Genomic DNA, 14,840 nt, shown 5'->3' with positions numbered 1-14,840 from the left:
GTCTCCCGCACTTCAGCCTCTGTCCCAGCTGTGCAACCCCCAGGAAAGGCTGTGCAGCTTGGAGCTCTAGCTGGAACCTTGACGCAGGCGCCTGCGGGGCGTAGGGGTGGGAGGGGGAAGGGCACGGCGGGGGCGGGGCCTCGGACAGGAGGGGCGGGACTACAAACCAAACCACGCCCCGCATTCGCCCCGCCCCTGCTCTGGGCGGTGATTGACAGCCCGAACCCCCGCGGCCGAGCCGGGAGCGAGCTGTCTCGCTGACAGGAGGCAGAGCGGCGGCCATCCGTCCACTCTAGCATGTCCTGCTCAGGCCCGCCCCCGTGCCGTTAACCCCGGGCTCCCGCATCGAGCATCGAGTACCGAGCACCACACACCGCGCCCTGCGCCCCGCGCAACACCCCGGAGAGCCCCCGGCCGGTTCCCGCACCGCACACCGGAGGGCTCGTGGGCTGGGCTCCCGCACGGAGCACCGAGCACAGCCCCTGCGAGCCAGACCCCGACCCGGCTCCCGCACCAAGTACAGAGCACCAGGGAGCGCGTTGGCCAGGCTCCAGCACAGAGCACCTTTCCGGCGATTTCTCCGCCGGCTTCAGGCACCGAGCACCGCGAACCGAGCGCCAAGCAGCGAGCACCACCCGGCCCCGCGAGCGGCTAGCAGCCGCATGAGGACGCGAGCGTGACCCGCAGAAGCGGCCGTGCGGGGCAGCCTGCCGGCCAGTCTCCAGGACACCGCCATGGCCAGTGATTCCCCCGCGCGCAGCCTGGATGAGATCGACCTGTCGGCGCTGCGGGTGAGCGACCCCCCCCCCCCCAGCTTTGTCACTCGGCGCCAGGAGTGGGCCGAAACGCGGGGGCCTGCAAGCTGCTCCTGGGGCCGCAGGGTGCTGGGCTCGGTCAGCCCGAGGGCTGTGCGGGCTCCCTGGAGAGCGCGGGGCTGCTGCAAGAGCGGGGGTGTAGGGCGTGCGTGTGCAAGTGCGTGAATGTGCGTGCTTGTGTGCGTGCGTGTGTCCGTGTGCGTGTGTGTGTGTCTGTGCCTGTGTGTGTTTGTGTCTGTGCTTGTGTGCCTGTGTGTGTGTGTGCTCGTGAACACCAACCCTGGGCTGTGCTCGGGGCGACACCGCGTCCTCCCTGCAAAGGGAATGGACAGCAGCTTGCCCCAATCGCGAGCAGAGCTGCTGAGACACCTGCAGGCGGACTGGGCCGGTGCCGCACCATACACCCCCCTATGCCCGCGGCTCCTCTTCTTTAAGGCGCTGAGGCTGCAGGCACTGGGCTGTGGTTTCAGTGCAGGCCGACTGCAGCCCTGGGGGGGGGGGTCTCTCGGGAGAGGATTGGGGGGGGGAAGCTCCCCAGTGCCTGTGTGTCTGCCTTTGTGGAGCCCCCCCCCCCGCCCCCGTGAATGCCACCCCCCCCCAACCTCATTGTACTGAGCAGCCCCATCAGAATCCATCTTGCTGTTGTTTGGAGCCCAGGCGTCCCTGTGCCCCCCCCCCCCACCCAGGGCGGCGCTGGGTGCTGCCTGCCAGGAAGGGGTGCTGGGAAGGGGGGCGGGCTCTGAGGGAGGGACCTCAGTTCAGAGCCCAGAGAGGGCAGGCTTATGGCTCGGGTAGGTGCTGGAGCACCTTGGGGTCTGGAGACATGGAGTCCACCCTGGGAGGGGGGCAGGCTCCCCACCCTGCCCCTCCCTGAGGGGCATTGTTACAATGATGCTGTGCGCTGGGCTCCCCGCTGCCATCTCCCCAAGCCTCAACCGGCGACTGAGTGACATTTGTCTTGGCCTCCTCCCCCACCCAGGGCTGTCCTCCCCCAGCACACTTCCCCCATGTTGAAGTACCACCAGGTGAGGGGGGGCACTGAGGGTGCCCTGACCTGGCAGTCTGTGTGTTCCTCCCTGCTGGGGGTGGGGCACGGGCTCATCAGGTGGACTCTAGGCAGGACCTGGCCCACCCAGGATCAACCCCAGCAGTGGGCAGCTTCTCCCTCCCAACCCCGTGCCAGCTCTGGAAAGGGTCTGTGGAGGTTTTAAGTTGGCTTTGCTCCCAAGGCCGGGACCAGGTTTTCTAGGACACCCAGAGTTGTGACCTCCCTGATTCAGGGTTGTGACTGACACATCTTTCAATGACTGCCTTTTTTTGTTGTTGTTGTTCGGCCTTTCAATGACTGGTTTTGCCTTGGGCCTGGAGCTTGAGGCCTGGGCTGAGGGTCTGTGCTGTGGGTTTTGTTTGTTTGTCTGCCTGTAGGTGTGGAGAGGAGGGTGACAGCTCTGGGGCTTTGGGCTTAAATGCAGATCTGGGGACAATTGCTGCTTGGGTTGGGCTCAGCCACCTGAACCCTGTAGAGATGTGCTAGCTGGGAATAGGGTCAAAGGCTATTGCTCAGCTCAGCCAATCAGAGGGCAGTCGGCTACCTCTTAAATTAGGGGAGGAGGACTCTTCTCCTTGAGAGGCCTAAGCTCCCCAGATAGGTGGCCTGCTGAGAACCCCAGGGCCTTCTGGCCCCTGAAGTGCAGCCAAGGTCAGTGGCTTCTAGAAGAATTTCCTGCAGCCTTGCCCAGCCCCATGCTGCTTCTGAGCTCCTTTAATGCACACTGTCAATGCTCTCAATGCTCTTTTTGTCAGCCCCATGCTCAGTGCATTCAAAGGAGATGCTATCAGGACAGGCCTTCATCCGTCCACTTTGGGGGCACATTGTTCTCAGCTAGTGACCCCAGACTAGGCCCAGGCTCAATTTTCCCCAAATAGCAACACTGGAAGATTTAAACCAGAGGGACCCATGACCACAGTGCTCACTTCCATTAGACACCATTTGTATTTTTTTTTTTTTTAAGTTAAGTGAAATAGAATCTTCTTTGCTTAAGGGGGTGTGTGTTTGAAGCCGGTATTATTAGTTCTGATATTTTTGAGAGCTCTGCAGATGAACTCGGCCATGGGGGAGGGGAGTGACTGAAAAGATTTCAAGCTTCCAGGGAATTGTTGGATACTTAGGTCCTCATTTCGTCTGATGCCTGGGACTGCTAAAGCCCATAGGGGTGACATCTGGGGCTCAAGGTCACATAGACTCCACCACCACCACCCACTTCCCTTGGCAATGGAGGTTGAGAAGGTGATTTGGGGAGAGAATTCAGGCTTACGGATTCCTTATTCATTGCTCTTTTCTCTCTCAGTCACATTGTCTGTAGCTGAAGCAGGAATCAATAATACATTTTTTGCCTGGAGCACACATGCACACACACTAGCAGACAGCAATAATTTCACTGGGGTCTCCTTGCTTTCTTCCCTTCTTTGTATAGAGAAGCTGCTTTATATAGGTAAGCTTGTCATATACCCAGTCATGGAGTTTTAAGGTACCTTTGGAGTCCATCTTGATTACCACCGTCCAGCTCCTCTGCAGGGAAATGATTGAATCTGGGAGCACACACAAATGTCTGTACTGTGCTGTGACCTCTCTTTCACTCATCTCCATTTGAATATGTCTCAAGGGATTGGTTAGTTTAGACATGTGTATTATGCCAGTGTCTTTGCATAGAAGGTTTCTAGAATTCTATCATGGACTTGTGACATGGGCCTGTGCTGATGTAGGCCCCAGGCAATGGTCTGCACAATCCAACAAAAAGACCTGAGTTCTTCTTCCTGCAAGACACATCAGCAATGAGAGCAATGACATTCGCCACAGTGTGCCCTACTCCATTGTAAAGCAGCAAGGCCAGCCCGGAAAGCATGTGGAGACTTGGGCATGCCTCTGAGCACCTTGGCTAGCCTCCCTCCCCATGGCCCACATGTGGAGGCATTACAGGCCAGGCTTGCCTACAGCTGACTTCACCCACGGAGTTTCTGCCAGGACTTATATTCATCCTCCTGTCTGGTCAGAGTGAGAGTGAGATGGTCTCTGCTAGTCTCCCCCACCCTGTACTCCCTCCTGGTCCTGACCTTTCTGCCTGAATCAACACATAGGTTGAAGAAACAGCCTCATCTTGAAAGCCTTCAATAACCTCCCATTATATGTTTGGTTTGTGTTTTGAATGGTGTGGGTTTTCTCTCTGTCTGCATGGTTCCACAATTCGCAGTGGCCATTTTTTTCCCCCTTTCTTTTTGGTACAGAGTGAGAGCTACAGATAGGGAGAGGGAGATAGAGAGGAGAGAACTGCAGCATTGTTCCACTTGCTGTGAAAGTTCCCCCTCTGCAGGTGGGGGCCAGGAACTTGAGCCCGGGTCCTTGTGCATGGGGCCATGTGTGATCTAAGATTTGCTCTTGTTTGTCCTGGAGTCCATAGTCCCAGTTAGTAGAGTAAATGCATAAATGAGTGAATGAGCACCCAGACAGAATGGACTGAGCACTAGGCTCCGCTTCCCTGTCTGGTCAATTCTGTGACTTCCAGTAAGTCATAATAGGAGTGATCTCAGCTGCTTGCCTTCCACAAGCACCGATTTCAAGATAAAATAAGGTATTTATGGCAGTGCTTTGAAATCTGGAAAGCAGCATATAACTGTGTCACTTAATGATTCAATAGAATTTTATGGGAAACTGGATTCTATCAACATCTGATCCTAAAGACTGTGCATCCCAGGATGGTATTCTGAGGAAGAGATGTCAGAAAGTCCGTCTTTTCCAGTAGTGCCTTTTCTTTTCTTGTACTGATAGGATCCCTTTGTTTCCTTGCTGGCATGAGTTGAGCTAAGCCTTGACATCTGCATTCATCGTGGGAGAGGCAGATTCAACCCAGGAGACTTCTGATGTTAGCTCCATTCTAAGAACATTATTAACTTATCAGCATGATTCATCAGAACCTTTTTATTTTTCAACCTTTTCTACTTTTTAAATAGATTACTCATCTAAATACAGACTTTTTTTTCTTATGCTGCTGCCTTTTCAAAGTTCTTGTATGTGTATGTGGATTGGGATGTCATAGTTCTTTATTTAATGTCTTGTGGGACTTATAGAAATCTCACTCAGTATTTCCATAGCTCTTAAGTCATTTGTTCTTAAGTAATCAGAGTTCAGTAAGTCTCAGGAATTGATAGCAATACTTAAAATGATAATTGCAGAGCGGCTTTTAAAATTCGTTACGTTTGTTGTTTTCTGGAGATATTAAAGAGACGTTTGTAATGACATCGCCTCATAATAAAACAGACTGTTATGGTAGTTATCTGAACATCCGAGAATATATACATGATCATTTTCAGTACCCATCAGCAAGTAGCAATCTTAATACAAAAGCTAATGTAAGTTATGGCTTGCTGTTTGCACAATTACCTTCTGAAGGAAGGAATGGAATGCTTTGTTGAAAGAATATCCAAGACTTATTCTTCATGGAAATGTCATTCTCCACCATGGCCTTATCTATAAGGCTCTTTTATAAATCTTGGACTATTGATTAATTGATTAATTAATTAATTAACATAGAGGCAGAGAGAGATACCATGGCACCAAAGCTCCTTCGATGTGGTGGGCCTAGGCTTCACCCTGGGTCATGCACATTGCAAAGCAGCATACTTCCCAAATAAAACTTTTTTTTTTTTTAAGGCTATTTACTTATTGAGAGAGAAGAAGAGAAAGGGGGAAAAAAAAAACAAAAACAAAAAACCAAAAAACAAATGGAGCACCACTCTGGCACATGTGACATGGGATTGAATTCACACTTTAGAGTCCAGTGCTCTATGCAGTACACCAGCTCCTGGGCCATGAAATCTTGTACTTTTGCTCTTTATGACTGGTCCTTTATTCTTTCTGTGTCTCTGGCCTGGAATTGGTCTTCTTCTTTTGACACAGTCCATCCTTCTGAGATGGTGGTTCTGAAGTCACCGTGTTTTGTACGGCTGTGATTGAATCAGGACTGTCATGCTCAGCTGAGCACAGTCTCTGATCAATGTTTCTAAAGCGATTTGGACAAACGTGTGTTGAAAAAGAGGCTTTCATCTCCACTGATTCTTCTTATTTCTATGGGGGGAAGGCACTCTCTGAACACCAGGTCTGCACTAGCAGTGTGTTGAGAATTCCAGGAAGATCTAGGCGATGTTTTCTGAGTGAAATGTTATTCCACACATATAAATATAAAGTTCTAGTGAGAGAAAGAGAGGACTTAAATAGGAAAAATTGGATGCATTCTGTGTATAATTTCTTCCATTCTGGTTGTAAGCTTATTTCCCTTTAGAGAAAGAAAGATGGGTCTCTTTCTAGTTTTCACAAGCCCAGTCTGTCTCCAGTTGTCCCCAAAGCTTCCAAAACACCATTATAACTCATCCCAATTTCACATATCCTTCCTGGGTCACTTGCTGTCTGGTCTTGTCTCCAGCCCACTCTGCAATAGCTGGACATACTCTCCCCTTGGAAGCGCCCCTGGAAGACTCATACCTGCCAGCTTTATCTCTGCCACCTGCCGTGTTCTGACTCTCCACTCCTTCATGCACAGTGGCCATGCTGGTTTCCCTGACGCACTGTGTCGGTGTTCTTGCAACCTATCTTTTTTAAAAATTAGTTTTATTTATTTATAGGATACAAACAGAAATTGAAATTGAGAGAGAAGAGGGAGTTAGAGAGGGAGAGAGAAAGAGAGGTACCTGCAATACTGTTTCACCACTCGTGAAGCTTCCTCCTATAGATGCCGACCAGGGCTTGAACCCGAGTCCTTACACACAGTAATGTATGTGCTCTACCAAGTGCACCACCACTTCGGCCCTGAGACATATATTTACCATTATAGACCCAAGAATGTGTCCAGTCTTGTGTCACAACCAGCTATCATTGGGGGGGTGGTGACGTCAGCTCGTGCTGCAGGTTTCATGCCTTTGTTGCCACAGGGAACAGCTTCTTCCCCTCTTCTCTCTTCAAGGGGAACCCTACCCCATTTTCCTTTCTGTACCTATGCCCTATCACTAAACAGCCAAATGCCACACAAAGCTCTCTAAGTTTTCTCAGATAGAAGCGACCCCTCTCACTCATAAAGCCACTCTGGAAGTGACTTCACACTTCTTCTGGAATACTCAGGATTTCCATCTTGGGCTGTGCTCACTGGGAGACAGTAAGTTTCAAACAGGCAACATATACATTAGGTTCCCTTAGGAATTTCTATCAAGATAAACTCTGGGGCTCCAGAATCTTGTAGGTGAATGGGAACAAGGACCAATGAATTATTAGAAACATTTTTTCTAATTTTAGAAAATCCTTTTCTTGTCCTCATTATAAGAGCAACACATTGTCATTGCAATTTTTTTTTTTTTGTTCTCCAGGGTTATTATTGCTAGGGTTTGGTGCCTGCACTATGAATCCACTGCTCCTGTTGGCTATTTTTTCCATTGTTGTTGTTGCTGCTGTTGTTGTTGGATAGGAAAGAGAGGAATTGAAGGAGCAGGGGAAGACAGAGAGGGGGAGAGAAAGGTAGACACCTGCAGACCTGCTTTACTGCTTGCGAAGTGACCCCCTGCAGGTAGGGAGCCGGGCGCTCAAACCAGGATCCTTGTGCCGATCCTTGCACTGTGTGTGCTTAACACGGTGCGTTACCACCTAGCCCTCCATTGCAAAAAAAAAAAAAAAAAATTGGAGAAATGGGAAAAAATCTAAAGGAGTTCCCAAGTCACCCTTACTGATTATACATTTTGCTCTATGGCTTAGTAGAGTTTTTCTAGACATAAATAGGTAGTTGTTAAAAATTAAGTTCATGTTATATACACTATCTGCAGTCTTTTACTTTACACTTAATAATCTTTCTGTGTACTAGTAAATATTTTCTATGGAATAATAATAATAACAACAAATTTTTTTATGATGAGAAAATGAAAGCGCATCTAAAGGGAAGCAGAATACTGAAGTGCTTCATGGATGGGCAGTTAGAAGATGCTGACTGGGAGGTCTTCAAAATATAAGCCAGAGAGAGTTCCTCTGTGAACCAGCAATTCTACTCTTAGATAGGAACTAAACAGAACTGAGGCCCAGTGTAGTAGCTGCATTGCTGTGTATGCGATTCAGGTTCAAGACTGGCCTGAAATACACTGAAGATGCTGTGGTCTCTTTCACACTCTCTCTGCCTCTGTCTCTATCAAAAAAAAGGAAAGAGAAAGAAAGACAGAAAGAAAGAAAGAAGGGAAGAAAGAAAGAAAGAAAGGAAGAGAGAAAGACTAAGAGACCTGAAAATGCATCCATAGAAAAGTACATTCAGATGTTTATGGTGACATTCTTGATAACTATTATGTTTCTCAATTGACAAATGAGTAAGATGAAGAAATGCAGTCTTCTATGTGATGAAATATTAGTCAGCAATAAACAGAAGTGCTAGTATGCGTTACAACATGGATGAGCATTATGCTGAATAGCAGAAGCCGGCCATACAAGGCCATACAAGGCCACATCACATTATATGATCCCAGTGACAGTTGATGTTCAACACAGACAAATCTCCAAAGATGGAGACAGTAGAGTGACTTGAACTCAAGGGAGGTGGGAGGGAGGAGAGAGTGGCTCCGGCCATCTCAAAGTTAGATAGTGGAGTGACTGCTTTGCCACTGGACCCAGACAGTCAACTTTATCAATGTGATTAAGAATCAGTGAACCTGTTAGGAAAAGTAGGCAGCATAGTATAATGCGCCTCCCAGGTAATAATTATCTGCTTGTGACCGATATTGGTTCATCTCCAGCCTCCTCTATGTCCATCTCTCATATTGTTTTGAAGTGTCGTACTCTTTCATTTGTAAATATTTCAGTCTACGTCATGGAAGGATGGTCCTACAATGCAGAACCATAATATCACCACACTGAAAAATCAGCATACATTTAAAAGTGTCTTCAGACAGTCATTGCTGATAGTTCACATCACAAACATTTAATGACTGCGTTAGATCTTCCCTATATTTTTAGCATTTCATTACAAATATCATAATGGATTTAACTATTTTTTTTTAATGAAACTTAAGATCAATCTTGACTTTCCAGCTGTTGCAAATAGTTTTAGTAAACCTCCCTATGCATGACTTCTTTTTTTGTTGCTGTTATTGGATGCAAAGCTGCTTCCTTAGAGTAGATTGCAGTTTATAACGAACAAGCCTGAGTGATATCTAAGCCTACTGACATTGTCAGATAGCCTCCAACTTCCTGTGAGCTGAGCATGTGTCATTCTAGATATTTGTGTGATATTTAAAAAATCAAATAGCTTACCAAAGGTCATAGGGCTGCTAAGTAGGCAAGCTTACAAATGACCTGTCCCAAAGCTACTGTCCACAGTGACTCACACAGTCATCCTTCGACTTATGAACCATGCTGTGACATCACAACTGTTTCTTGCTTCCTCTCTGGGAGTCAGATCTCCAGAAAGCTTGTGCCTTGGGGCAACAGGTTTCTTGGATGTGTATAATGGTGTATGCAGGCATTGCTTCCCTGGGATTTTATTTTCTTACCTAGGCACGGTCAGCCCAGACTGTGTTTATTGTTCATTTCCTCGCCTAAACACTTGCGATGTAAAGCGTGAATCATTTGGGGGCTGCCAGTGTTTTTCTTTTGCATTGTGTATGGTGGGGGTGGGGTGGGGGATGTTTCCATGACTCTTTTGTCCTCTTTGGAAAGTCATCAAGACAGTGTGTTTGGAAGATAGTTCAGGAATTGGGCTCAGCAGTTTCCTTAAGAACTAAAGGCTGCTGAATGCGTGTTATCTCAGAGGAGGGCAGAGACTTAGTAAAGCATATGTGGTACTACGGGCAAGGACCCGGGTTCCAGCCCCCAGTCTCCACCTACATGGAGGAAACTTTGAAAGTAGTGGGGCAGTGCTGCATGTGTCTCTCATCTCTCTTCCTTTCTCCACCTTCCAAGAAAAGGGGGAAGAGGCCACCGGGGGAGCTGTGGACTGTGAGGTGCTGATTGCCGGAGACTACCCTGGTGGCAAAACAAAAACAAAACCAAAAACAAAATACAAGTAAGCAAACAAAATCTTTAAAATTGGTAATTGCCTCAACTTCACCACATTTTATATCTTTACCTCCCACGTAAGTTCTCTGTAAATCCCCTCTGCCTGGGTGAGGAGTCAAAGCTTCTCATCCACATGGTTTCATTGTATCTCATTTATTTATTCCCTTTTGTTGCCCTTGTTGTTTTATTGTTGTAGTTACTATTGTTGTTGTTATTGATGTCGTTGTTGGATAGGACTGAGAGAAATGGAGAGAAGAGGGAGAAATGGAGGAAGACAGAGGGGAAGAGAAAGAGAGAGACACCTGCAGACCTGCTTCACCGCCTGTGAAGCGACTCCCCTGCAGGTGGGGAGCCGGGGGCTGGAACCAGGATCCTTATGTGGGTTCTTGCGCTTTGCACCACCTGCGTTTCACCCACTGTGCTACTGCCCAACTCCCGGTATTTTGTTTTTTTAACTGCCTGTAATCAAATTCTAGCAGCCTGGTGGGTGGAATAGGTTGTAGGCAGTAATTGCAAACTGCCTTTAAATAATAATAATAATAATATTTAGCATTTATAGAACATTTTATATCATCAAAATACATGATCTAATTAAATACCCTCTCTGATTATAATCTAGCTAGAAATGCACTCAGATTCAGAACAGGGTCATGAGAAAAGCATGCATTTGAAAACTAATGCTCAGTGGGGACGGGGCACTGGTGCACCTGGTTGAGTGCACACTTTATCTTGTACAAGGTCCTGGGTTCAAGCCCCTAGTTCCCACCTGCGCGGGGGAAGCTTCATGAGTGGTGAAGCAGGGCAGCAGGTGTCTTTCTGTTTCTTTCTCGCTCTCTCCCTTTTCCTCTCAATTTCTTTCTGTTCTATCCATGAAATAATAAATAAATGTTAAAAAGGAAAATGAGGGGCCAGGTGGTGGTGCACCCAGTTAAGCACACACTGTATTACGCAAAAGGATAGGCGCATGGACTAGGGTTCAAGCCCCCGCTCCCCACCTGCAAGGGGAATGCTTCACGAGTGGTGAAGAAGGTCTGCAGGTGTTTATCTTTCTCTCCCTCTCTCTATCCCTCCATCCTCTTTGGATTTCTCTCTGTCCTATCTAATAAAAACGAAGAAAAGAAAAGGAAGAAGAAATGGTTGCCAGAAGCAGTGAATTCATAGTGCTTGCGCTGAGCCCAGCTACTGGAGGCAAAAAAAAAAAGAAAAAAAAAAAGGAAAACTAATGCTTTCTTGGTGCTGAAAGCCTGCATGAAGATGGAAAGGTAGACTTAGGGCTACTCTCGTGTTGGTTGTGAGAATTTTATTTTATTTTATTTATTTAAAAAAATTAATTAATTTATTTTCCCTTTTGTTGCCCTTGTTGTTTTTCATTATTGTTGTAGTTATTGTTGTTATTGATGTCGTCATTGTTGGATAGGACAGAGAAAAATGGAGAGAGGAGGGGAAGACAGAGAGGGGGAGAGAAAGACAGACACTTGCAGACCTGCTTCACTGCCTGTGAAGCAACTCCCCTGCAGGTGGGGAGCCAGGGGCTCGAACGGAGATCCTTCAGCAGGTCCTTGCACTTTGCGCCACATGCACTTAATTCGCTGCGCTACCGCCCGACTCTCTGGTTGTGAGAATTTTGTTGCTCTGTCTAGTGAGGGAACAAGATTTGGTTTGTACCTTATCAGTGCTTCTGCCTGACTCCTGGTCACTGAGGGTGGAGTGTTGGCCCTCTCTCTGTTCCTTTGCAGATGTTCAAATAGGAACAGCATAAATCAGCTTTCAAATGAGCTCCCTCACTCCGTTTTATGACTGGGCCTCAGAGAACACTATCATTGGCAGGTGAAGAGATGGCAGTCTGAGCAAGCAGAGTGGCTGTGTGTTGTGGTGTAGGGATTTCTCTCAGAGAAAGGGCTGAGGCTGCACCATCAAGAAATGCACTGGAGAAGTGAAACACTGTGCCTTCACTGCATGACCAACCTCATGCTGCTTGGGATATGTGGCTACATGTTACTCCTTGCCTGGATTGAGGTTTCTGGTGGCATTGGGAGCAAGGACCTGGAGGCTCACCCACTCGGTGATAAAGGACTCTGTTGCTGAACTGTGCTGGTGGGTGTGGAGAGGAACTACCCTCCTGCAATCTTAAAATCTTGATAACCATTATTAAACCACCGATAAAAGAACAAGGGGCGGGGGGGAGAAAGGATTTTGAGCTCACAGATTCCCAGTGATTGATTTCCTGTGCTCAGCCATGTTCTGAGAGCTGGATGATGGGGCTGCCTGCCCAGGCCAGTGGCTCCCACAGAAAGAGCCTCTGGAACTGGCATCTCAGGACCAGCTCCTGCCTCCTTGTCCTACTGGGTCATAACCCTGGGGTGAGGTCCAGCACCCTGTCTGTATAAAGTCTTGGAGATCATTTGGGTTTCGTCCAGAGGTTGCTAGCCATGGATCCAAGTATCTGAGTTTTCTTTTTGTTTGTGTCATACCAGTTCATTCATTTGTACAGAAAATAGTTACTGAGCATCTGTTATATCCCTAGCATGTGCTAGATGCTGAAGATTAATTTATTCATAAGATATAGATAGATGGATAGACAGACAGATAGATATATAGAGGGTCCAGGCAGTGGCACATCTGGTTAAGCTCAAATAGTACCAAGTGCAAGGACTAGAGCAAGGATCTGGGTTTGAGCCCCTGGCTTTCCACCTGCAGAAGGGAAGCTTCACAAGAGGTGAAGCCTGTTTGCAGATGTCTTTCTCTCTTCCTTTCTATCTCCCTCTCCCCTCTCAATTTCTCTTTGTCCTAATGAAAATGGAAAAGAATGGCCACCAGGAGCTGTGAATTCATAGTGCTAGCACTGAATCACTAAAAATAGTGATTCAATGGAAGCTTGTCTGGGAAAACCGTAGGAAAAAAATTTAAAAGATTTCATTGATTTATTCATTTATTGGATAGAGACAGAGAGTAATCAAGATGGAAGAGATAGAGAGAAAGAGAGAGAGAATACACCTACAGTAGTTGCATCAATGACTATGAAGCTTCCCCACCATGGATGGAGACTGGGGGCTTGAACCCTGGGCCCTTGAACACTGAAACATATGTGCTCAGCTGAATGTTCCACCACCCAACTCCTATATCCATAGATATCTCATCAGGCCTGGTGCTCTTGCAGCAAAGGCAGCAGTGGTGTAAGGCAAGTAAGTAAGGCAAACTCTGTATTTTTATTCTTTTATTTATTTATTTATTTATTTATTTATTTAATAAGGGAGACATTAACAAAATCATAGGATTGGGGGTGCATTTTTATTCTTATCTGACCTTAAGCTTCAGCAGGCAAGTACTTTCAGGGATATAGCATTTTATGATCAACTCGACTGTTATATGTATTTAAATCGTTGCTGAGAAGAGGAGGGGTCTTCCAATGGAGAAGCAATTATAGAAGCCAGAGCTCCCGTCTTCTGCACTCCATAAAGAACTTTGATCCATATTCACAGAGGGGGAAAAATGTTAGTGGAAAATGACTCAAGGGCTCTGAACTCCATCAAGATCTGGAGAGAAAAGAGGGGGGGGGAAGGACATTTGGAAGCAGTAGTAAGTATAGGTATGACTCAGAAAGGAAGAGAAGACAGGACCAAAGAATAAACGGGCAAATTTTCATAAATATAGACAGACAGACAGAGAAATAATAGTCAACCCATATCTGTGATTTTGTGAGAATTACTGCAGTTTCCATTGGAGGGAACGGGGACACAAAACTCTGGTGATAGGAATGGTGTGGAATTATACCTCTATCATCCTATACTTTTGTAAATCAATATGAAATCACTAATAAAAAAAAGGAGGGGGCTTGAAGTGGAAATGTCTATAACATTCAGTGTTGTTGTGGGCTGCTCTTTGCATCGTTGGTGATTTTCAGCAAGTTTATCCAGGTAGGAAGGTCACACCTGCGTCAGCAAGAAGAAGCATCCATCAGGTGTTAATTTCTCTATTTCTTCTCTAGACCTGTTTGGATTCAGTTTGCTCTCTCAGGAAAGACTGACCTTTGCTTCCAAGCTGAAGAAGGGAATCTATACTCTCAATCTCTTCCAGCTCTACTTTTACCTGTAGCTGAAAATCTTTGGGTAGTTTATTTATTTATTTTTATTTTTTATATCATTTATTATTTATGGGACAGAGACAGAGAAATTGAGGGAGAAATGGGCACAAACAGAGAGAAAGAAGGGAGATACCTGCAGCACTGCTTCACCAATCATGAGAGCTTCCCCCCTGCCCGTGAGAATTAGGGCCTTGAACCTAGTACTTGTGCAGTGTAATATGTGCACTCAACCAGCTACACTACCACCTAGTCCCCTGGGTTGTTTACTTATTGGTGTATTTGCCACCAGAGTTATTGCTGGAGATTCACTGTTACTTATTTATTTATTGTTTGTTTGTTTGCTTGTTTTAGAGAAAGGCTGAGAAAGAGAGAGAGTACTACAGCTCTGCTCCACTGCTAGTGAAGTCTCCCCCCCCCCAGGTGTCCCAATATGGTGGCCATTTTTTCCTTTTCTGTCTTTTTTATCAGATAGGACAGAGAGAAATTGAGAGGGGAGGAAGAGGAAGAGGAAGAGAGAGGGGGGGGGAGAGAGAGAGTGAGAGAGAGAGAGAGAAAGAGAGAGAGAGAGAGAGAGAGAGAGACCCCTGCTTCACAGCTTGTGAAACTTCTGCCATCTGCAGGTGGATAGTGGGGGCTCGAACTGGGGTCCTTGTGCATGGTAATATGTGTGCTCTCAACCAGGCATGCCACCACCCAGCCCCCCCTGATTTCCTTTCTACTCTGGAAAGGAAATCTGCACATCGCAACACTCTGTGGTGTGAGCAAAATGCATCTTCTCTGTGAGTATTTTATTTTATTTTATTTTATTTTATTTTATTTTATTTTATTTTGATACAGAAAGGGAGAGAGAGAATGTGAAAAAGAGACTACAGCA

General features: G+C 46.7%; 1 protein-coding gene across 5 annotated transcripts in view; it reads left to right on the top strand.

Moving 5' to 3' along the window:
* The first annotated feature begins 213 nt into the window (after window positions 1-213).
* The window catches only part of TNIK (TRAF2 and NCK interacting kinase), a 328,431-nt gene continuing 313,804 nt past the window's right edge, over window positions 214-14,840 (top strand). For all 5 annotated transcript variants that reach the window (XM_060171963.1, XM_060171962.1, XM_060171961.1 and 2 more), the window contains exon 1: window positions 214-791. In XM_060171963.1, the coding sequence (XP_060027946.1) occupies window positions 735-791 (57 nt within the window). In that variant the 5' untranslated portion in view covers window positions 214-734. The remainder of the gene's footprint in view (window positions 792-14,840) is intronic.

The sequence above is a fragment of the Erinaceus europaeus genome, chromosome 14, assembly GCF_950295315.1.
Source record: "Erinaceus europaeus chromosome 14, mEriEur2.1, whole genome shotgun sequence".
NCBI classification, from domain to species: Eukaryota; Metazoa; Chordata; class Mammalia; order Eulipotyphla; family Erinaceidae; genus Erinaceus; species Erinaceus europaeus.
The sequence above is the reverse complement of the archived record's forward strand: the minus strand, read 5'-3'. Positions and strand labels throughout refer to the sequence as shown.